General features: G+C 18.2%; 5 protein-coding genes across 5 annotated transcripts; 3 read left to right on the top strand and 2 right to left on the bottom strand.

The window, feature by feature from the left end:
- Positions 1–985: 985 nt before the first annotated feature.
- On the top strand, positions 986–4892 carry PGAL8A_00002200 (exportin-1, putative; the record flags this gene model as incomplete). Its single annotated transcript, XM_028671413.1, has 3 exons — positions 986–4501; positions 4613–4705; positions 4815–4892. The coding sequence occupies 3 exons, from the start codon at positions 986–988 to the stop codon at positions 4890–4892; spliced, it is 3687 nt and encodes a 1228-aa protein (XP_028528068.1).
- A 2652-nt stretch (positions 4893–7544) lies between these two features.
- PGAL8A_00002100 (conserved Plasmodium protein, unknown function) lies at positions 7545–8990 on the top strand (the record flags this gene model as incomplete). The annotated part of the gene is made up of 2 exons (XM_028671412.1): positions 7545–8812; positions 8927–8990. The coding sequence occupies 2 exons, from the start codon at positions 7545–7547 to the stop codon at positions 8988–8990; spliced, it is 1332 nt and encodes a 443-aa protein (XP_028528067.1).
- A 2157-nt stretch (positions 8991–11147) lies between these two features.
- PGAL8A_00002000 (CDGSH iron-sulfur domain-containing protein, putative) lies at positions 11148–11781 on the top strand (the record flags this gene model as incomplete). Its single annotated transcript, XM_028671411.1, has 3 exons — positions 11148–11216; positions 11315–11416; positions 11497–11781. 3 exons carry the CDS (start codon positions 11148–11150, stop codon positions 11779–11781), a joined length of 456 nt encoding a protein of 151 aa, XP_028528066.1.
- A 1085-nt stretch (positions 11782–12866) lies between these two features.
- ABCB4 (ABC transporter B family member 4, putative) lies at positions 12867–16685 on the bottom strand (the record flags this gene model as incomplete). The annotated part of the gene is made up of 1 exon (XM_028671409.1): positions 12867–16685. One exon carries the CDS (start codon positions 16683–16685, stop codon positions 12867–12869), a length of 3819 nt encoding a protein of 1272 aa, XP_028528065.1.
- Positions 16686–17799: 1114 nt separating this feature from the next.
- On the bottom strand, positions 17800–23018 carry PGAL8A_00001800 (cytoadherence linked asexual protein 3.2, putative; the record flags this gene model as incomplete). The annotated part of the gene is made up of 9 exons (XM_028671408.1): positions 17800–19293; positions 19417–20183; positions 20320–20478; positions 20685–20870; positions 20971–21102; positions 21244–21306; positions 21418–21471; positions 21566–22144; positions 22241–23018. The coding sequence occupies 9 exons, from the start codon at positions 23016–23018 to the stop codon at positions 17800–17802; spliced, it is 4212 nt and encodes a 1403-aa protein (XP_028528064.1).
- Between the last annotated feature and the right edge of the window lie 387 nt (positions 23019–23405).

Below are 23405 nucleotides of genomic sequence, written 5' to 3'. Positions count from 1 at the left end.
TATGGGTATGATTTTTAATAAAAAAAATTAAACATAAAAAAAAAAAAAAAAAAAAAAAAAAATAAAATAAAAATACACCTTAATATTCTTTTTTTTATATGATTTAATTATATAAGGAATAAAAAATGCTTTTCTCATTTGTATAGAGACTACAAAAAAAATTAATATATATAAATATATGATTTGAATAAAAATAAACAAAAAAAAAGAGAAAATTATGTATTTTATAAAGAAATTAAGGAAAAATTCTAAAATTGTATAATGCTAAACTAAAAGTTTTGTTTTTTTTTATTTTTGTATAAATTATAAAAAAAATTATGCATTTGTATCTTCATTGCTATATTTAATTTTTTTTTTTTATTTTAAAGAAAAATTTTGAAAAAATATAAAATTTTAAAATATATAAAAAAAAAAATAAAATAAAATTTTTAAAAAGAACTAGAAAAACTGTAAAAATACAGAAAAAACATTTAAATGGATATAAGAAAAGCCTTGAAAAGAAAATCATAGCAGACAAAAACTAATTGTAAAAAAAAAAAAAAAAAAAAAAAAAAAAATNAAAAAAAAAAAAAAAAAAAAAAAAAATAAAATAAAATAAATCTCACATCGTTGTTTGAATTGAGATATTAAAATCTAAAAAATAAAATAAATTGTGTAATAATTTTATATTCATAATAAAATTAAATAATAGAAAAGTGTAATAGACAAAAAAGAAAGTATATATATATTTTTAAATAATTTTTAAATAAATAAAACATTGGTAGAGTTTAAATAAAATAGAAAATAAATAATCTAGAAAAAAAAAAAAAAAAAAAAAAAAAAAAAAGAGAGAAAGTGAAAGGGATCATAAGTGGAATTACAAATTGTCATAAGGGCAAATAAGTAAATTTTATAAATATTCTAAAAAAAAAAAAAAAAAAAAAGAGAAATATTTAAGATATTGGTTCAAATAATTAAAATTTTTAAAAAAGTTGAAATAATAAAAATGGAAAATGAATCATTCAATCCTTTATATCTATTAGATAAAAATCAACCTTTTGATTCTGAAAAGTTAAAATTATTAGATAATGTGGTTGAAGCATTATTAGATACAAAAGATAAAAATAGAAGAGATTTTGCACAAAATTTATTAAATCAATTTAAAATGTTAGATAATGCTTGGAGATCTGTATCAATTATATTAGAACATAGTGAAAATGTAAATACAAAATTTTATGGCTTACAAATATTAGAAGAATGTATTAATAATAAATGGAATATTCTCCCTCCAGAAGAAAAAGAAGGAATGAAAAATTTCATTGCTTGTTATACTATAACTTTATCAACAGAAGGAACAACGATAGGAATAGATAGACATTTATTAAACAAATTAGATGAAACATTAATTCAAATAGTAAAAAAAGAATGGCCAGATTCTTGGTCTAGTTTTATTCCAGATATAGTAAATTCAGCTAAGTTAAACCAAAATGTTTGTGAGAATAATATGAAATTATTAAATATGTTAAGTGAAGAAGTATTTGAATTTGGAAATGAAACATTAATTAAAAAAAAAAAAGAAAAATTAAGAAATGAATATGCTAGTCAATTTCAAGAAGTATATAATTTATGTTTGTATATATTAGAGGCAAATGTTTATAATAAAAGGAGTACTAATACTTCTTTAATTAAACAAACATTAAATTGTTTATCAAATTTTTTTAAATGGATACCATTAACTTACATCTTTGATAAATATAAATTTAATGATAATAATATTCAAATAATTGATTTACTATTTGATCATTTTTGGGATGATATTTCTTATAAGATAGAATGTGTAAAATGTATACAAGAAATTGTTATGCTAAAAATTGATGAAAAAAATATCATATATTTTGATAATGTATTTATAAATTTATGGTCAAAATTAGTAAGCAAAATTAAATTATTACCAAATGCCAATGAAATGAAAAATATTCCTCCTGAATTAAAAATTTTTTGGGAACAATATTTTTTACAATTAAGCATTTGTATTACAAGTTTTTTAAAAAATTATAGAGAGAAAATTGTAGAAAAAAATAACAATACAAATGATGTAAATACTGTATTTAAATTTTTAAATATGCTTGCTAATAGTAATATGGAAGAAGTATTTTTAATTATTATAGATTATTATAATATATTTACAGAACAATTAATAAGAGAATTAATAACACGATTAGAGCAAGAACATAATTTAAAAAATAAAAATTGTTCTAATTCATCAACAGAGTTAAAAAACTCTTTAACATCAATCGCATCCTTAAATTTGGAATCATCATCATTAAGTAATAGAAAATCCTATAGTTTTGCAACCATGAATAATGATATAAATGCAACTAATAATAAAGCAATTAATATTAATGAATATTCATCTATTTTAGATAAGATAGATTTAACACCTACTGAAATTAGAAAAATGTGTCCAAGAATAAAATTATATGAATTTATTTTAAATGATATTAGAAAAACTGTTATTGAAAAGATGGCAAAACCTCAAGAAATTTATATTTCTTATGATAATGAGACAGGAGAAGTAGTGAGGGATTTTGAACCAGATACAACAGAAATAGCTTTATATAATACTATGAAAACAACTTTAGTATACTTAACATATTTAGGCTCAGAAAAAACAATGGAACTAATAGTAGAGTTATTAAACAAGGAATCTGAAAAGTCTTTAAAGAATACTAACAAAAATGAAGTATGGAATAGTACTAAAACAAATAGAATAAGTTATGCTGTTGGTTCTATATCTATGTGTATGACACTTAAAAAGGAACAAGATTTTTTAATGTATATATTAAGAATATATTTACATATGATAGAAGTAAAAAATGGAGAAGAAAATAGAGCCATATTAGCTTCATGTGTTATGTATATAGTTAGTCAATATCATAGATTTTTGAAACTTCATTGGAGATTCTTAAAGACAGTTATGAAAAAATTATTTGAATTTGCTGAAAATGAGAAAGTACAAGATATGGCAGCAGAAACTATTTTAAAAATTTGTAAACAATGTAAAAATGTGATTGCTAAGAATAATCATTCTAATGATAACAATGAATCATTTTTTAGTACTTTTATTAAATTTCATAATAATATCATGCATAAATTACCAGAAAAATTAAATCTTCTTCTATATGAAGCTATTGCACATGTGATTTCTTGTTTTCCTTATGAAGAAAAACAAGAAAGCATAAAAATTTTGATGAGTAAATTAATGAATTTATGGAATTCTTTAATATATTCTAATAATGGAGTTAAAGATATAAATAACCAAAATTCTCTAAATAATAATTTAAGTAATAACCCTGATGATATGAAAAATTTAGAACATTTATGTACTTATGAAAATTCAAAATTAATTATTACTTTTGTAAGAGTAAATTGTAGATTAGCTTATGCGTTATCATATTTTTATTATGAACAATTATCTTTAGTATTTTTAGATTTCTTAAGAATTTATCAACTATATAGCAAGTTCATTAATTTAGAAGTAGAAACGAATGGGACGAAAAGAATTAAACATGCTCAATTTAGAAATTTATTTTTAATGAAAAGAGAATTTTTACATTTAATTGAAACTACTATAGAAAGAAGTTGTTATAATATACAAGAATTAGAAGAAGAATTATTAAAAAGGGAACAAAAAAAATTGAAAAATGAAATAGATGAATCTATGGATATTCCCCTACCAACTATTGAAGAAGCAAAACAAATTAATTTTCAAATGACTAGTAATATATTAAATGTTTTATTAGAAACAATATTAGTTGATTATAGGGATAGTAATCCACATATAAAAGATGCAGAAGTATTTTCTTTATTATCAACTGTATTTAAAAAAATTGAAAATGTTACTTGTCCTATTTTGCCAACAGTATTAAATTATGTTTTATTACCAACTATTGATATGATAAAAAATGATTTCTCTTCTTATCCTGAACATAGAGAAAAATTTTACAATTTTCTAGATGCATGTGTTAAGCACTGTTTTGATTATTTATTTACTTTAGATTCAGAAATATTTAATACTTTTATTCAATCATTATTATGGGCAATCAAGCATGAACATCCATCCGTTGCTGATCATGGTTTAAGAATAACTCACCAATTTCTTCATAATATTATTATAAAGAAAAAAGAATACTTAGAAGAATTTTGTAAAGCATTTTACTATATTATATTAAATGAAATTTTTAAAACATTAACAGACTCTTTTCATAAATCAGGTTTTCATTATCAAACCATAATTCTCATGAATTTACTGAGATTGCTTGAATTTGAAGTAGTAAATATCCCTGATGCAGAAATAACAAAACCTCATATAATAAAACATGTGCAAACCTTCTTATCACAATCATTTGAAAATTTAAATCAAAAGCAAATTGAAACATTTTCAGTAGACTTATTTAATTTTTGCGTTGAGTCACCATCCGCTTTTAGATCATTTGTTAGAGACTTATTAATATCCCTTAAGGTAGAACTAATTTATTTATTTAAAAAATTTATTATCCAAATGAAGAAAAAAAAAAAAAAATTATTAAAAATATTTATATGGTTATATTTTTTTTTTTTTTTTTCTTATTAGGAGTTTGCTACTAATCAAGATGAACTTTATGAAGCTGATAGACAAGAAGCATTGCAAAGAGCAAAGTTAGCAGAAGATAATAAACTTATTAAGGTAAAAAGAAATATATATATATTATTACATTTATATATTTATTGGATATATAATATCTCATATATATATATTTAAAATATAAAATACTTAAATTTTTTTTTTATTATAGTTAAGAGGGTTAATGAAAGAAGATGTTCCAAGTTTTTCAGCTATTGATGTTGATGACGAATGCATAAATATAGAATAATAATAGATCTTATATATATTTATATATATATATATATATATATATATATTTTTTTTTTTTTTTTTTTTTTTTTTTTTTTTTTTAATGCATTATTTTTTTAATTATTATATTAGTTAAACTTAAATTTTTATATTACTTTTTTTTTAAATAAAATTCTTTTTTATGAAAAATAATTATACATTCTTAGGTGATTAAAAAAAAAAAAAAAAATATAATTGTGTTGTATTTATATAATAAATAATAAAATAAAATAAGCATTTATTAATATAGATAATTTTATTAATTTATAGCTTATATAATATGAGGATATTTTAATATATTTATTTATATATTGTTTATTATATTTTTTTTTCTTATTTCCCTCATTTTTTTTATTATTTTCTTTCTTACAATACATAATGTATCATTTTTAAATTTCGTAAAAAAAAAAAGAAAAAACAAATACTTCTAATTTGAATTGTTTATTTTATATCTTTTTTAATATTAATATTTATAACAAAGCAAAGACTTTTAAACAATTGATTTTTCTCCTTTTTTGCTCTTTAAGAATATGTAATTGAGATTTTAATAAAAATAAACAAATAAAACACAAATATAACATAGGTACATTTGATGAATTTTTGAAAATAAAAAGAATAAAATTTTCAGTATATTTTTAATTATTCTAAAAATTATTTTACATTTATATTAATTATAAAAAATTCTAAAAACCATTTTAATGTTTTTTTTTTTTTTTAGAGAAACTTCAAACTTTTATGCATATTATCTGCTTTAAACACACATACAATTTACTAAATGAACAATTATATTTTCTTATATTTGCTTATTTTTCATAAAATATGAAAACATAATTAACATTTGACCTATTATTTTAAAATTCATTCTAAATGAATTTTTATTTTTTCCTAATATTTTTACCTTTATCTATAAAAAGTGTAAAACAAAAAGACTTATAAGAAATACAATACAAAATGGAAACATTTTTCTAAATTTTCCAAAAAGTATTTTAAATAAATTTTTCTTCAAAGAAGATTTAATTTTATTACAAAAAAAAAAAAAAAAAAAAGATATGCAACTTTAATATACTAATTTAAAAAAAATTTTTTGATTTTACATTTTTTTAAATGCCATTGTTAACCACTGAAATTTTCCATATAAAATATAATTCTTATAAAAATCAAGCGTATTGTTTTTATGAAAATTTTTAAAAAATAATAAATATTAAAAAATTAATGGTTGAAAATGTTATAGTTAAATACTTTTTTAGCTAATTTTCTTTTATCAAAAAAAAAAAAAAAAAAAATTCTTTATAAATAATTTATGCATTTCTATGCATGTATATTCATTAATATTGTAATAAATAATGTTATAGTTTTACTTTTTTGTATGTGATTTTAATTTTTTTTTTTTTATACTTTTATTTTCGTAATTCTTTAATAAATCTTCATAATATTTATATACCGTTTTTCATTTTTCTCTTTTAACTTTTTTTTTTTTTTTTTTTTTTTTTTTTTTTTTTTTTTTTTTTTTTTTTTTTTTAATATTTTTCTTTTTTTTTCGTTATTTATTTTATTTTTTTTTTTTATCTTTTTCCTTAATACTACAATTTTATAATTTCTTCAATTTTATTATGTTAAAGCATTTTCTTTTTGTTGGTAATTATATTTAATATGTTAAAAAATGAAGAAAAAAAAAAATATATATATGTATAAAATATTTTTGTATTAACATCATCTATTTTTCCTTTGTTTTTCTTTTTTTTTTTTTTCTTATATTTAAAATATCTTCTTTCATAACATTTAGGTGATTCATATAAATTTATTTTACAAAGTCTAAAAATCAATCTTCCTAATAATTATAAAGTTGTAATACTCTGTTAAAAGTGTATATATTTATTTAAAGAATTTTTTTGAAAAAGTAGTTTTATAATTAATTTTTCAAATTAATCAGAAATATGATGTTTTTTTAATAAAAAAAAAAAAAAAAAAAAAAGAAAAAAGAATATGTAAATAATAATGTATTGCATTTAAAAACCATAAACTTATATCAGATACATTTGAAAAAATTTATGTATTTCACATTTTTAAAATAGCAGTCATATTTTTATAATTTAAAATTTTTAAACAAAAAAAAAAAAAAAAAAAAAAAAAAAATTGTGAACTCCTTTTTTATAATTTTCTGTTAAAAGTAAAAAAAAAAAAAAAAATTTGGAATCATTACTTGACACAACCCTTAAGAATATATATATATATATATTCGAAAGCATTAGATATTACAAATACTTATAGATTTATGTGTTCACATAAAAATTAATAAAATAAAAAAATATATATTTATATATATATATTAATGTATAAAAGATAAAAATTAAAAGCACAAAGGTGTTTAAAAGGATATATGTGATATTATAAAAGAAGAATAGAGAATATATAGTATAACAGTTTAAAAAAAATTCCTAAATTTAGAAATAAGTATTAAAAATTAGATTCTTAAAAAAAAAAAAAAAACATCGAATAGAGTAAGTGTATATATGTAAATGAATAGTAATAACTCTTCTTAAGTATTGATGAAAAATTAAATAAGTTTATTAACGAAATAAACTCTTCTAAATCTTATAAATTAAACAATTAAAGAAATATTTTATGTAAAAATATGAACAATATTTTATTAAATCAACAAATGTATCCAATAAATTCAAAAGATCAAAACAACTTAAAATTAAATAACAATATCTCAAATAGAGATACAAGCTATCAAAGAAACAACAATATAGGAAAGATGAGTATGAATAATATAACAAGTAATAATATTTATAATAATTCCAATAATTTAAATAGTAATAATTATTCATTAGGTTTATTTATTGATAATCCTCAAAATGCATTTATATTTGATGAAAAAGATTTAAAAACTCTATTTTCTCATTATAAAGGAGCAAAAAGTATAAGAATATTAAACGATAAAGCAGCAGCTCAAATCACTTTTTATGATCAAAATATGATACAACAAGTAAAGAAAGATATTAATGGGTTAACTATAAATGATATTGGTACTATTAGATGCATTATATTAAATGAGGGAAAGGTGATAGAACAATTTCTTCCATTTTCAGCAAATGACCCTGCACATTTGCAGAACTCTAATTTATCTTCTAATAATGAAAATACAGTTAATATGCTAAAAAAGTTAGCTACTTTATTACAACCACAAAATAATACTAATATAAAAAAGAAAAATGATATGAACCAGATGACAAAAAATCAGTTGAGTAATAAAACGAACTATACAAATTACATCAATTCAAACAATAATTTCAATCCTGTACATAATAAAAATGATCAAAATGAAAATCCATATGCTAATAAAAGATTAAGTAGAATAGAACTAATTGATATTTTTGGTTTTCCTTCTGAATTTGATGTAATGAAAAAAATTTTAGGTAAAAACAATTCAAATATAACTTATATAAATGAACAAACTAACAATAATGTAAAAATAGAAATAAAAGGGAAACCAATTAATGAAGCACCAGTTGTTGAACGAATGCATATATCTGTATCATCAGATGATATACCTTCTTATAAAAAAGGAATTGAATTAGTTATAAAATTGTTAAATTCTATTTTTAAAGAATTTTGCGATTTCTGTTATGAAAAAAAATACCCAATACCAGATAACTTAGCATTTAAGAAGCATGAATATACTTATAACCCTGATGGAACTACGAAATATTTAGGTTATAAAGAAAAATCGCATGTATTAAAAGAAAATATGAAAAATGATTATATGCATAAAAAAAATAAAAATATACAAAAGGGTGAAAAAGATAAAAGAGTTCCTAACATTTCTTATAATATGTATTCTAATTCCAATCCTCAATATAATAACCAAAATATGCTTTCAGGGGACTTTAAGGAAATGTAAAAAAAGAGAAAAAATTAATATAGTTTAAAAAATATATATATATATATATATACGTAGTTATATAAAAATTTATTTAATTTTTATATATCTATAAATTAATTTTTTTTTAGAAACTATAAAGAATCTAATCAAGGAAATTTTCGTAATATTAAATTAAATAGGACGAGGGATTAATAATTGTTATAAAATTATAAAAATATCTTTTTCTATATAAAAAAAAAAAATAATATTCCAATTTTATAAACTATTTCTTCCTATTCCGATAGAAAAACTATATTATTTTAAAATAATTTATTTTACTAACCGAAATATTTTAACATTATTATTATCTTTTCCTTTAAAAAAAATATATATATATGAATTTTTTTTTTTTTTTTTTTTTTAATTTATTTATATGTAATTAATTCTTCAAATTTTTTTTACATTTTTAAATATATATATATATATTTGAATAATTTTTTTTGCGTAAAAAAATTTATTTATGTATTTTTTGAGGAAGTTAACACATATTTGAACATTAATTTATTCTTTTAATTTTAATATAAAATTTAAAAAGCTTTATTTTTATCATTAATAAGAAGCAATATTGTTAATATTTTTATGTCTTTTTGGATTTAAAATTAAAGATAAATAGCATAATAATAATGGTTATAAAAACGTAGAAACTTTTCAAAATATATTATACTTACTCGTTTTTATTTTTTTTTTTTTTTTTTTTTTTCAAATGTACGTTAAAAGTTTAAAAAGGTCTACCTATAAATTTAATAAACTATTAATTGACTAAAATGGTTTTTTATTTATACTTCTTTTATAAAAATAAAAACTAAAGTTTTTCAAATATAATAAAGTAGTATAATAATGATTACCATTAAATTACAAAAAAATAAAAATAAAATTATCTTACAATCATTATTTTTGTAAATAATAACATATAATATATATACTACAGATTGTTTTTTAGATTTTATTTCATTAAATTTATTAATATTTATTTTTTGAATTAAATATATATATATTAAAAGATTAAATATACAATTCTCATTATTATTTATTTTTTTTTTCAAGAATAATATATTGAAGTTTGACAAATATATATATATATTTTGTATTTCATACTTGCTTCTTTTATTTTTATATATTTTTTTTTTTTATTACTCTTATCATATATAAAGTATTTCTTCATTAAATTATTTAGTTTATTATTTTGGTTATTTTTTTTTTTTATTTTGTTATTATATTTATATTTATCTATTTGTCTTTTTATTTGTTAATTTTTATTTGAATTACAAATCTCTCATTTATTTATAAACAGGAATAGTTTTAATAAATTTAACTTTTTTTTAATTATATATTAATATGTTCTATAATATTTTCAATTAGTAAAATAAATTAAACTTTTCTACATATATTTAGTTTTATTTTTTAATTAATTTATTACAATATTTCTATATAAATTTTTGTTAGGATAATATAGATTATTAATATTTAAATAATAACATTATTGTTCTAAAAATATATATATATATATATATATATATATATATATATATATATATATATATATATATATATATATATATATATTTTTTATTGATTAAATTTTTTATTTATAAAGTTAAAATTTTTTTTATATTTTCATTTTTTAAAACATTATAGATTACACTTTTTAAAATTCTTATAAGTTCTCTTTTTTTTAAATAAATATGTAACTTTTTGTAAATATTTTAAAAGAAAAAGTATTTTTATACAATTATTAACTTTTAATATATATTTATTTTTAATTATTTTTTAAGACTATTCCTAACATATTTAATTATTTATAATAAAATGAAATGAAATTTTAAGTTTATGGTTTTACAATTTTAATAAAGTGAATCTATTATTTTATAATTTATGTATGATAATTTTAATTAAACGGAACTTTAAAATAAAAATGACTATATAAAAATACATATAAAAATTTTTTTGAAAGAATTTATTTAAAAAAAAAAAAAATGTAAAAATTTTTAAGTTTATTTAAAATAAAAGCACGTTTTTAAATTATATGAAATATTAAAAGGAAACTTAAAAATTTTTATATTAAATTATTAAATATTTATATATATATTTTGCAATAAGAAATATTATGTATATATTTTTTAAGAAAAAGAAAGGTTAATATATTTTCGACATTTTTATATAATTTTTTTTTTGTAATTATAAAGTTATATGTATTTTTCAATGAATATTTTTTATGCATTTTTACACGAATGTTGATTTTTTAAGCATATATTTGAAAATACAATTAAAAAGGGAAATTTTTTTTGTATGAATATATATATAAAAAAGGAAATGAGTGATCCTTTAGAATATCTTAACAAAATAAACTTCAATACAAATAAGTTTCCTCAATATACACATGTATGTATTTGTAATATATATTATATAATTATATAAATAATAATTTAAACAAAAAAAAAATTTACATTTCTTCAATTTATATATTTCTATAAATTCAGTTAATAGAAACTTGTCCATCTGAACATGAAAAAGAAAAAGTTATAAGAATATGCCGATGTTGGCAATCAGGAAAATTCCCATATTGTGATGATACACATAAGGTTAAATATATACATATAAATAAACAAATAAATAAATAAATAAATAAATAATTAAATAAATATATATATATTTTCTTTAGATTTTCATTGAAAATGGTGACAATGTTGGTCCATATGTAGCAAAATTAGTTAGCTATAAATTATCTGATGAAGAAAAATTAAAAAAGCAAAAATACAATGAAAAATATATAAAAATGGATAATAAATTTCTCTCTGAAAAATCTACAAAACTAAATTTTAAATTAAAATATTCATTTATGAATCATAAATTAAGGAAATCTATTTTTCTATCTTTTTTTGTTTTAACATCTGCATTGCTTTATACAAAAAAAGATCAAGTTACTAATATTTATTCTGCACATTAAAAAAAAAAAAAAATATATCATTAAATAAAGAAATAATTTTTTATATTGATTACTGTCTTTTAATAATTTTTACAATCATGTAATTAAGTATTTATATAACTTTTAAATTTGTTTCTCCTAATGACAATTTTCATAAATATCATAAATAATTTAAGAATTATTATAAATATTTAGTATTTTCGTGAATGTAAGCATTAATATAATTATTAATTTTATTTTTTATGTTGTTTAAATTTATCAATTATACTATTATTGCAAATTTTTTTTTTTTTTTAAGCTTTATAATAAAGTTGTATATATATAATAATTTGAAGAATTTCTCATTATATATGAAACTTTTAAAATAATAGAAAAATAAAATAATAATATTACATTAACCAAGTATATAAAGATATCTTTTTTATTAATAACATAAAAGGTAAATTACTATAAGAAAATGTTTAAGTGTTTAAAATGATTTAATAAAATTATTTACATAAATACATATTATAAAACATTGGGGAAAACAAATTGATAATACAAATTAAATGTATATAAATATAAAGAAAGAAATAAAATAAAATATCAAATATAAAAAATAAAAATAATTTCATAATAGGAAAGATTATAATAATTAATATGAACAAATAAAAATAAAAAATATAAATATTTATTAAAAATTTAGAAGAAAAAAAAAAAAAAAAAAAAAAAAAAAAAATAATAAACTTTACAATAATATGAAAAAACTAAAAAAGACAAATAACTTCTAAAAAATAGAAAATATTTTTATTTGAAGCAAAAAAAAAAAAAAAAAAAAAAAAAAAAAAATAATCAATACAATAAAAATATTTAATAATTTTATTAAAAAAATAAATTATTATTATTTATTTTTATTTTATTTTTTTTTTTTTTTCTTACAGAAAAATTTAAACAAAAATTCTCTTATTATTCAACTTATTTCTTAATATTACACATTAAAAAAAATAATAAATGCAAATTAAGACAACATACATTTGTAATCAAACCATTGTTTTAATTTTAATTTAATAAATGATAAATTTTATATTAATCCTTTACATGTATATATATATATATTTTTTAATTTTTCATAATTCATTGATTTTTTTTACATATTCACTATTTTTATTTTTCATCAATTTTAATCTCAAACCCTCTTCTATAATTTTTCCATCTTTTAATATATAAATATAATCACAATGATTAATTGTCGTTGTTTTGTGAGAAATATTTATAATGGTACAATTTGGTAAGTATTTTTTTATGTTTGAAAATATTTTTAATTCATTATCTGAATCTAATGCACTGAAGGCTTCATCTAAAATTAAAATTTGGGGTTTTTTTATGATTGCTCTTGCTAATGATATTTTTTGTTTCTGTCCTCCAGATAATATTTTATCATTAATTTTGTGAAAGAATTTATCGTTATAACAATTGATTACATCTTTTAGACGAACAATTTTACATACTTTCATGATTTCTTTATATAGCTTTTTTATGAAATGTACTTTATATTTGTTATAACCTTTTTTTTTTTTTTGCTCTTCAATTAACCGTGTGTTTATATTCTTTCCACACATCAGGCACCTTTTAAAATTTATATCACTATTTTCTTGAATTATCTCATTATCATTTAAAATTTTTTTATTTAATTTTGATATATTTTTTTTTTTATTATTTTCACTTAAAAAGTCGTGATCTAAAAATAAATGGACACAATTATTTATATTATTATGATTTAATTTAAAATCATAATTTAAATGTGATAAAATTTTATTTTCTTTTGTTACACAGTTGTAAGAATAAAGTATATTGTATATTATAGTATCACTAAACAAATAACTTTCTTCTTCTATTAAAGAAATTTTTTTTGTCAAAATATATTTAGATATATCTTCTATATTTTCATTATCTAATAGAATATTCCCATATTTTTTATTATATAATCGTGAGCATAATTTTGACAAATATTCTTTTCCTGAATCGTTATAACATAATATCCCATATGTATATTCTGGTGAAAATTTTAAATTAATATTTGATAAAATTTTATTCTTCGGGTATTTTGCAAAATAAAAGTCAACATTTTCAAAAATTAAAGTGCTTCCTTTTTTTTCATCTTTTACATTATCCATCATTAAATTTTCATTTATATATTTGTAATTTTCATCAATAAATTTTAAAATTTCCAATTCTTTTATGGCGTTCTGTATTATGTATGGAAATATATTAATAAGGCTCTTTTTTTTTTTTTTTTTTTTTAAAATTTCTTCGTAATTTATTAATTCAGTTTTTAATAAGTACATGTTGCTATTTTCAATGTTGTTTTTTCCTTGAATATCATTCACATTACAATCATTTATAGTTGCATCATTTAAAACATCACTCATATTTGTATTGTTTATATTTGCATCATTTATTTCATTATTATTATTATTATTATTATTATTATTATTATTATTATTATTATTATTATTATTATTATTTAAATTTTCATTTTGATTATTACATGACAATTTATGTTTTTTTTCTAAAAAATTGATTATGTTTTTTCTTTTTTTTTTATAATAAAACTTTGAATAATTGTAAAACAAAAAAGTTAGCAATATTATATATAATGTCTTATTTGTTACGTTACTCATTTTTAGAATACTCTTTTTGTCTTTAATGGACAATTTTTTAAATGAACAAATATTATCAAACATAAATAAAAAATTTTCGCTTATAAAATTATTTTTTTCTTCATACAACTTTAAGATTAATGATAAAATATTTTTTTTATACTTTGACAATAAAAAATTTATAAATTTTCTATCCAAGTTGTATTTTATAATAAGTTCATCATCATTTTTAATAAAATTGTAAATTTCTTCAATATTTATATCATACTTGTTTATTTTTAATTTATTTGAAAGATCATATTTATTGAAATTATCTCCATTGTTATTTTTAGAACTAGGACTTTTCATAACATTACTAATTTCATTTTCTTTATTTAATTTTATAGAATTATTTTCTTTTTTTTTTTCAAATTTTATATTTTTTTCATTAACTGAAAGAATGCTTAATTTATCTGTTTTTGTATCATGTATATTATTTTTTATTGGCATCGAGGTTTCTTTATCCTGAATATTTATATGTTTTTCTTTAAAACTATTTTCATTTTTTTCATTTTTTTCATTTTTCTCATTTTTTTCATTTTTCTCATTTTTCACCTTTTTCACTTCTTTGCATAAATAGAATTCATCATCATTTAAACAAGATTTATTATCCAACAATAACTTCATTAAATTATTATAATTTCTTTCAAAGAGTTTAAGATAATTAGGTTTAATAATATTAGCAACATAATCTGCATTTTTTTGAATAGTTTGAAATTTTTTTATGAGGGAATATTTTAAAATTATATTTTTTAAATCAATTAAGTTAAAGAAACTTGATATATTATATTTATTTGTACTAATTTTATTTTGATTATTACGAAAAGTTTCCCTTTCAATTAATTTTATAACATCTTCTGCATTACCAATTAGCTCTTGAACTCGTGAATATTGCTGTTCAATTGTGCAAGATTGAGATATAATATTCTGCATATATATAACCGATGAAATTATAGTTCTAGATTCAACATAATTATTATTTTCTAATGTTTTTTTACTTAGAATTAGGGTTACAACAAAAGTTATCATATCAATTAAACGAATGAAAAATTTTTCCAACATATATAATAAACCTAATTTTATCCTACATAAATAAATATTATCTAACGATTTATTAAATTTTTCTATTTCTTTATTATGTGTATTAAATGCATGTATAAGAGAAAAATTATAGATAGATTCTTCTATAATGTTGTTAGATTGTGCAATGATATAACTTTCATCCTTTGCAAATTTACGAAAAATACTTGAAAAAAATATAGAAACGTTTGAAATAATTATAACAATAAATAAGGATACTATAAATAAGCTTATATTTATTTTATAGAGAAAATAAAAAGACAATGCAATTTTAATCATATTTCTTAATAATACAATTAGGTTAGTGGTGAAAATATCAATTAATTCGGATGAATCTATATTTAATCTACTTATTAATTCTCCTTTCCCTTTTTTCTTATAGAAACTTATATTTTTGTATATTAAAACATTAAATAAATAATTTTGTAACTTGCATGTACTTACATATGCACATACATTAAATATATATGATCTGAAAGAAGAAAAAAGTAAACTTAAAAGAGAAACTAATACATACATATAAAAAGGATTATTAAAATTTAAATAATAAATAAAAGAATTCAAAATTTGAAAGTTTTTATTCTTTAAAATTCCAGAACTTTTATTCATTACAAAGGATAAAGTTTTTGATAAAAATATAGGAATATATGAATCTACAATTGAAGATACAATAGTTAATAGAAATCCTGTAGCAAAAATATATTTACTTTCTCTTATTATTCTAAATAGTTTTGTTGCATCATTTAACAAATTACTTTTGATTTTACTCTTTTCCAAAGCTTTACAAAATAAACTAGACAACAAATTCCTATTTGATTTTTCACTATGTTTCCTACTGTTTAATGAAAATAAAAAATCATTATTTTTTTTTAAATCATTTAATTTCACAATTCTTAAGAAATTAATAATTTTTTTTCTTTTTGATTTATAATTAATTTTACTAAAAGTAAGTTTATAATTTTTCTTTTCATGCAAAGCTTTATTTTGGTGTAAGAAATTATAGAAATGTATATTAGTATCCCTTTTTTTTATATGTTTTTTACGACATTTTATAGAAAATATGCTTCCTTTTTTATTTTGCTTAAATAGATATTTATTTTTGTATAAATTTTTACTTAAATAACAACTTAAAAAGTAAAAAAATATTAAATTACATAAGAATTTCATGTTTTTTAAACTGTATTTTTTATTATTATTTTTATTTTTTTTTTTTTTTTTGTCTTTATAATGGCATATAACTTATTCTAATTTCATTAGAATTTATTTTCATTATTTTAAAATTATAATATTTTTTATCATTTATTTACATACATTAATATTCCTATATCATAATTTATTATAATTCAAATTTTATTTTTTTCTTTATTTTATATAATAGATTTTATTGCTCTAACCTTATATTATTATAATTAATTACAATATGAGAATTTTGTTTATTTTCTTTTTCTTTTTCTTTTTTAATTTACTTTCCACATCACTATATTTTTTATTTTTAATTTCTTTGTACTTTATGCATTTTCTTAAATTCTTCATTTAATAATAACTTAATACTTAAATAATTTTAACTTCCACATAATATTAAAAAATTCAAAATTAATTTTGTATTTAGTATTTTCTATGTTTTTATTTTTAAAAAATACTAAATACATAATAGTATTTTTTTTTTTTTTTTTTCTACTTCTATAAAATATAAAAATAAAAAATAATTTATTAGCATAAGAATAAAAGGAAAAACAAAAATATATATTAATACAAATATTCTAATTTTAGCTCATTTTTTCATCTTAAATTTAAAGAATGCTTTTTCATATTTTATTTATTTATTTATTTATTTATTTATTTATTTATTTATTTATTTTTTTTTTTTTTTTTTTTCTATATATTAAAAATTTATTGATATGTGCATGAACAATATTTGAGTTATTACCTTATAACCATTTATTTTTCATTCTGACTAAAGAAGAAAAAAATATTCATTACACTGAATTTTTATATTTTTATCTTAAAATTTAAAATTTAATTTTTCATGTTATATTAGAAGGTTATTAAAAAAAAAATAATAAAAATAATTCTTACGAAAAAATTTACAAAAAAAAAAAAAAAAAAAAAAAGAATTAATGTTGTAAGAATGTTTTAAGAAAAACATACAAAAAAAATCCCCATTTGAAGAAATTATTTATATAAAATAAGAATAAATTTACTAATCTTTCTTTTATATTTAAATTCAAGTTTATTGTGATGTCATAATATTTTTTAATTTATTAAATGGAAAAATAAAACATTATATTTTAGTACAATATGTACTAGAGCGGTCATAATCAATATATTCTGATTCACTACTAGCTCTTCTTGAAATCATCATTATTTCATCAATTTGATTATCTTCTGTTTCACTTAGACTTTTTTCATCTATATTTTTCCTTTTTTTTTTAACTTTCTTTTTTTTTTTTTGTTTTTCATATTTTGAACTTGTGGCATCAGTAGAATCATCACTTGCTTCTCTTTGTGTCCAGCGTGTATAAGGTATTAAATTTAAATTATTTCTATCTGTTTCTCTATAACATACAGTTTTTCTCTCATTTAGAAAACTCTCACTTTCATCTGATTCCTCAAAGAAAGAACTATCATCTACATATAAAAAGTTTTCATCTTTTAACAAGGTTTCAATATCTTGTGGTGTTAGAGAAGCTACATTTTCTTCAAAGTTTCCTAATATTGATCGTTTATTAACTTTTTTAGCAGAAAGTCTAGCTTCCATAGCTTCCTTGTGATAGCCTTTATTTTTTATAGCTCTATAAGCGCGTTCCATTGAATTTAATAAAGCATCAGTAGTCAATCTTTTAAAATTTGATCTTATAAAATTTCCAATATGATATTCAATTGCTTTAAAAAATCTTTCAAATACACGGACATTATTTACAAATACATAAACAAAGTTTTCATAAAAAGCAAACCATCTCATAAAGTGATGCATAAATACGGTAATAGCTACACCGTTAATTACTCCAATCATTGTTTTCTTGGTAATTGAGTGAACAGATGGTTTAGGAGTGGGCCGTGGGTGTGCAACATGTTCCGTTTGCCCTCTTAAGTATTCATTAAATCCTGAAGGAAAAAATCTATCATTTCCAAGATACGTATTAGTAGCCATATATATACTTAAAAAGGTAATAGGTACGGCACTAGTTGGCCAAAGAAATTGATCTAAGTATGGTTTTGGTGTAGTTTTTGCCTCTTCTATAACAGTATTAACTCTAAGCACAAAAAAAGTAGCAACAATAGGTATAAATTTTCTATCTATAAATTGAGCTAACTTCTTAGATGAATAATAGTTAGAACTAGTTATAGCTTGATTTTCACATAAAAGACTTAAATTATTCAAATTTAGTATTGAATATATATGATAACACAATTTGTATAAATTAGAGAAAATAAATGTTTTTCCATACTTTAATTGAGTTATTGGTTTTTTTGCATATATAGGCAAAAGACTATTTGTTAAATTGTCCATCAAACTACCATAATATGCATACGCTAAACTATAAAATGGTTGTTCATGTACTGTTAATCCAATCATACTATCAGTTCCATATTTTCTATCAAGATATTCAGCGTTGTTACTTAATTTTACAGAAAACATCATTTGGAAAACAGAAAATAATGTTTTTGAAAAATATTTAGATGCCATAGAAGCATTGATCTCTTCTTCTCTTTCCTGCTTGTTCAATTTAGAATAATCTCTTCTAACATTAAAAAAAAATACATTATTCATACTCTGTTAAAAAATAAAAGAATAAAAATAAATGTAATAACATATATGTTATATATAGACACTTTGAACATATAAATAAGGATAAAAAATTTAATACATAAATAAACTTTTACTTATATATCTTACCATTTTATCGTTTCTCCTATGCTCATTATAACTATTTTCAATTTTTTTAAAAAGTAAATAAACTGTTTGCAAAAAAGAAATATCTGAAAATGTATCTATATTCATCTTATAAATTGCAAATAATTCATCTGTCATTTCCTTCAAATATATTTTATTTATCGTAAATCCATACATAATACCGTATTTATAAAGATTAATAGTATTACCAGCAATGGTATTTATATAATAATACAATTTATCTCTTCTTTTTTTTGCTCGAGGAGTAGCTGTTAGATATTTTCTTAAATTAAATATGTCTGCAAAAAAAATTATATCTTCATATTTTTTCGAATATAAATCATATGAGTCTTTCATTAACATTATCTTACTATTTGAATTATAATCATTGTGATATTTATATAAATTTTTTACATTTCTTTGATTAAAATATGATTCATATGATTTCTCAATATATTTTTTTAAGATAAGGATCCATTTGCTATATTTGGGTATTACAATCTGTCCATTCCTTATTTTCTCTTTTATTTGTTTTCTCATATCCTCATCTTCATAGTTTAAAAAAAAATAACCCATTGAGGAATTATCATGCCACTCTTTAAATTTATGTTCAAGCATCATAGACAAAGGATATATACGCTGTTCTCCAAGGGGAGGTTCATTAAGGTAATAAAAAAAATCTAACTGTAGAAAAGAATTTACATGGACGACAAATTGTATACATTTTTTCATTTTCTCTATAGCTCCACTACTTAATAATCCTTCTAACTCTAAAGAAATATTTACATATATATGAGAAATAAACTTGTATAACAAATATAAAAATATTAAAAAATAGAAAGAAATAAAGGAAGTGATATATTTACATAATTTCATTTTATCATTTTTTATTTTTTTATATTTTACTCTCTACTAAATTCATAGATTTATTCTTTCTGACATATAAGGAATAAGCTTTCTTTATTGGGGAAGGAAACCAATAACTTGTAGTAATAGTCCTTTTAAATTTATCTTCTTTTTTTAAATTTAGATACATAGCTTCAGCTAAGTTTTTATGAGCAATTTCTGTATAAATAAATATATAAATATGTAGATGGTTGTGTATATAAATACAATGAAAAAAATTGTATCTATGATTAATTATTTATTTCTAATTGTTGCATAGATTTCTATATTATTAATGTCATTTGATATATTCCCAATAACTTCAATATATTATAAAGGAATTAAATGTTTTTTTTTTTTTTTTTTTTTTTTTTTACTTTAATTACCTTTATAAGTGCTAAACCTAAATAATAGTAAAAAAGTATACCAATTTATATCGTTAGTTAAAAAATTATCATAATCTTCATAAACGTTCATATCTTTTATTAGCGAACTTATATTATTTACTTTAACAACTTCCGTAACATAAGTATAAAATTTTTGAAACATAGAAACATTTTCCTCACTTTTACCTAACATATGAATTAAAAAAAACAAATAAAAAATCATGGAAAAAAAAAAAAAAAAAAAGAAGTCAAATATAATTTATATTGTTTTTTTTATTAATATTACTATTGATATAAAATAGTGTTCCTTGACACATATTACATTTTGGTGAATGACTTTTTTCATCCTTTAATAATAAGTCAATATCGTATGATAATATTTTATATTTCTTATCTTTTTTGTGGCATAATTCTACACCTGTATATTACAAATATTTTAAGATTTTATCAAATAAAATATTTGGTAATATATATATGGAATATTAATTGTAATTTTTTTTTTTTTTTCTTTATTAAATATAACTAAAAATAACATTTTTATTAAATATTTTAAACTTACATTCTAACAAATAATCATATAGTTCCATGATCTTAGATTTTTCGTCAAAGGATAATTCAATAGCTATAAGTCAAATAAAAATATATCAAGATTAATTTGATTTTTTTTTTTTTTTTTTTTTTTTTTTTTTTTTTATTTTATTTTCCTTCTATTTATTTTAATTTTCCTTTTTACCATTAAAATATCCTGGTAGATATAGGGAGCTAACAAAAGCCTTACTCTCAAAATCTAATAACATTTAAAAACGTAGAGGGATAATAAATTAATAGGAAACACAATAAAATAAAAAAAAAAAAAATGCGTAAACATAGATAAAAATTACTTAAGATTCCAGTTAGGTTTAAAAAGTGAACATACAAAATATTTTTGTGACTAAAATAATTATAACGTTTTATAAAATACAAAAAATTTACATATATATTGTATGGATTTATTAATGGACTTTCAGAAATGTCACTTTCTGAAGGAATCTTTTTATAATATTCACTTGTAAATTTATGGCTATCGTATATATTACAATTAATGTTATTATTATCACACATAAATTTGAAAAATTCTTCTTTTATATGACTATGCTCTAGTAAAGCATGAATTTTTAAATTAACTTGATATGCGCTGGTAATTAATTCCATTTGATATTTATTTAAATAATGAATTATAAGTTCTAATATATTACATTCTTCAGGTGATGATCTTCTACTAACCTTTAAATATTGTTTTCTTCTTTTTGTTTCTGCTTCGTAAGTTATTCCTGAACTACACATTAAATCTATTGCTTTAAATCTATCTGACATATTAAAATTTAAAATTTTTTGCCAGCTAAAAAATTTCAATTCCATCGTTTCAAAATATTTATGAAATTCCTTAAGAGCTAATCTTAAGACAATAAAATGTCCCAGCGCTTAAAAGAGAAAAAAAAAAAAATTTTATATGAAAAAAAAAAAAAAAATAAAGAAAATAATTTATTAAAAATTTAGAAATGAAAAAAGGAGAGTACCTATAAGATTAGAACCAACTAAATTAAATAACCCTAAGTTATAATAATTAGATAACTTGTCTAATTTTATCATATAATCAATATTCGGATGAGTTGTAAAAAATAAATCCTTAGAATTAAGTATATCTTCTTTGTTATCGTCTAGTGTTTTACGTGGAAACATTTTTAATCTTTTTTTTTTTCTCATTTTTTTGAATAAAAAAATTCTTTTAAATTCATACATGCATGAAGTAGATGATTCTTCCATTTCTTCATTTGGATCTCTGAAAATATTATTTAATGCAATTAATGAATCTTTTAACTGTTGTGTATTTTTATAAGCCTCCATTGGTGTCAACATAAATTTTACTATTCTTAAAGTTCTCAAAATTACATTTTTTCTTTTAATGAAAACAGAGTTTTCAGAATTATGAGATTCTATAAGTTGTTGTTTTGTAATATGTTCATATTTTATTAAATCTTCAGCATTAGCTTTAAATGTAGGTATAATATAATTATAAGTTTCATCATTATTAATTACTATTTCTATTTTTTCAAAATTAGATAAATTAATATATTTTGTAGTTTCTGGTTTTAATATAGGCAGTTTTAACTCATCTAATTCTAATGATTGTAGTATTAGTCTTTCTAATTCTAATAAATCATCATGTAGCACTTTATTATCTATCATATGTTTTAATTGGGTGATGTTTTCATTTTTGTTAATACAATTTATATTTTCACTTAAAATTAAAAGAAAAAATAAAATGAATATTGGTGCATTGGGAAATACTATCATTTTATATATTATATTCTACATATTATTACTTTAATTTAATATCTTACATTAATTTTTCTAAATTTATTACAGTTAAAAAAAAAAAAATTAAAAAATATTTGTATTTTAATGAAAAATTTTTAAATGAATAAACATTTGTTAATCATTCTTTTCACTAGACAATTATTTTTATTTTTCTAGGTTTACAAACTTTTTTAGAACTTTAATTGATCAACACATAAAAATGGTAAAAACGTAAGCATGTAATACATTTAGTAATTTTTTTTTTTTTTTTTTTTTTTTTTTTTTTTTTTTGGTAATTATGCAAGTATCCGCAGTAAAATTCTTTTTTTAAAAATTTTTGATATTTATTTTATCGGCATATATATATATACTTAAATATAATTT

The sequence above is a fragment of the Plasmodium gallinaceum genome (genome assembly GCF_900005855.1).
Source record: "Plasmodium gallinaceum strain 8A genome assembly, contig: PGAL8A_v1_10, whole genome shotgun sequence".
Taxonomy (NCBI): domain Eukaryota; phylum Apicomplexa; class Aconoidasida; order Haemosporida; family Plasmodiidae; genus Plasmodium; species Plasmodium gallinaceum.
The sequence above is the reverse complement of the archived record's forward strand: the minus strand, read 5'-3'. Positions and strand labels throughout refer to the sequence as shown.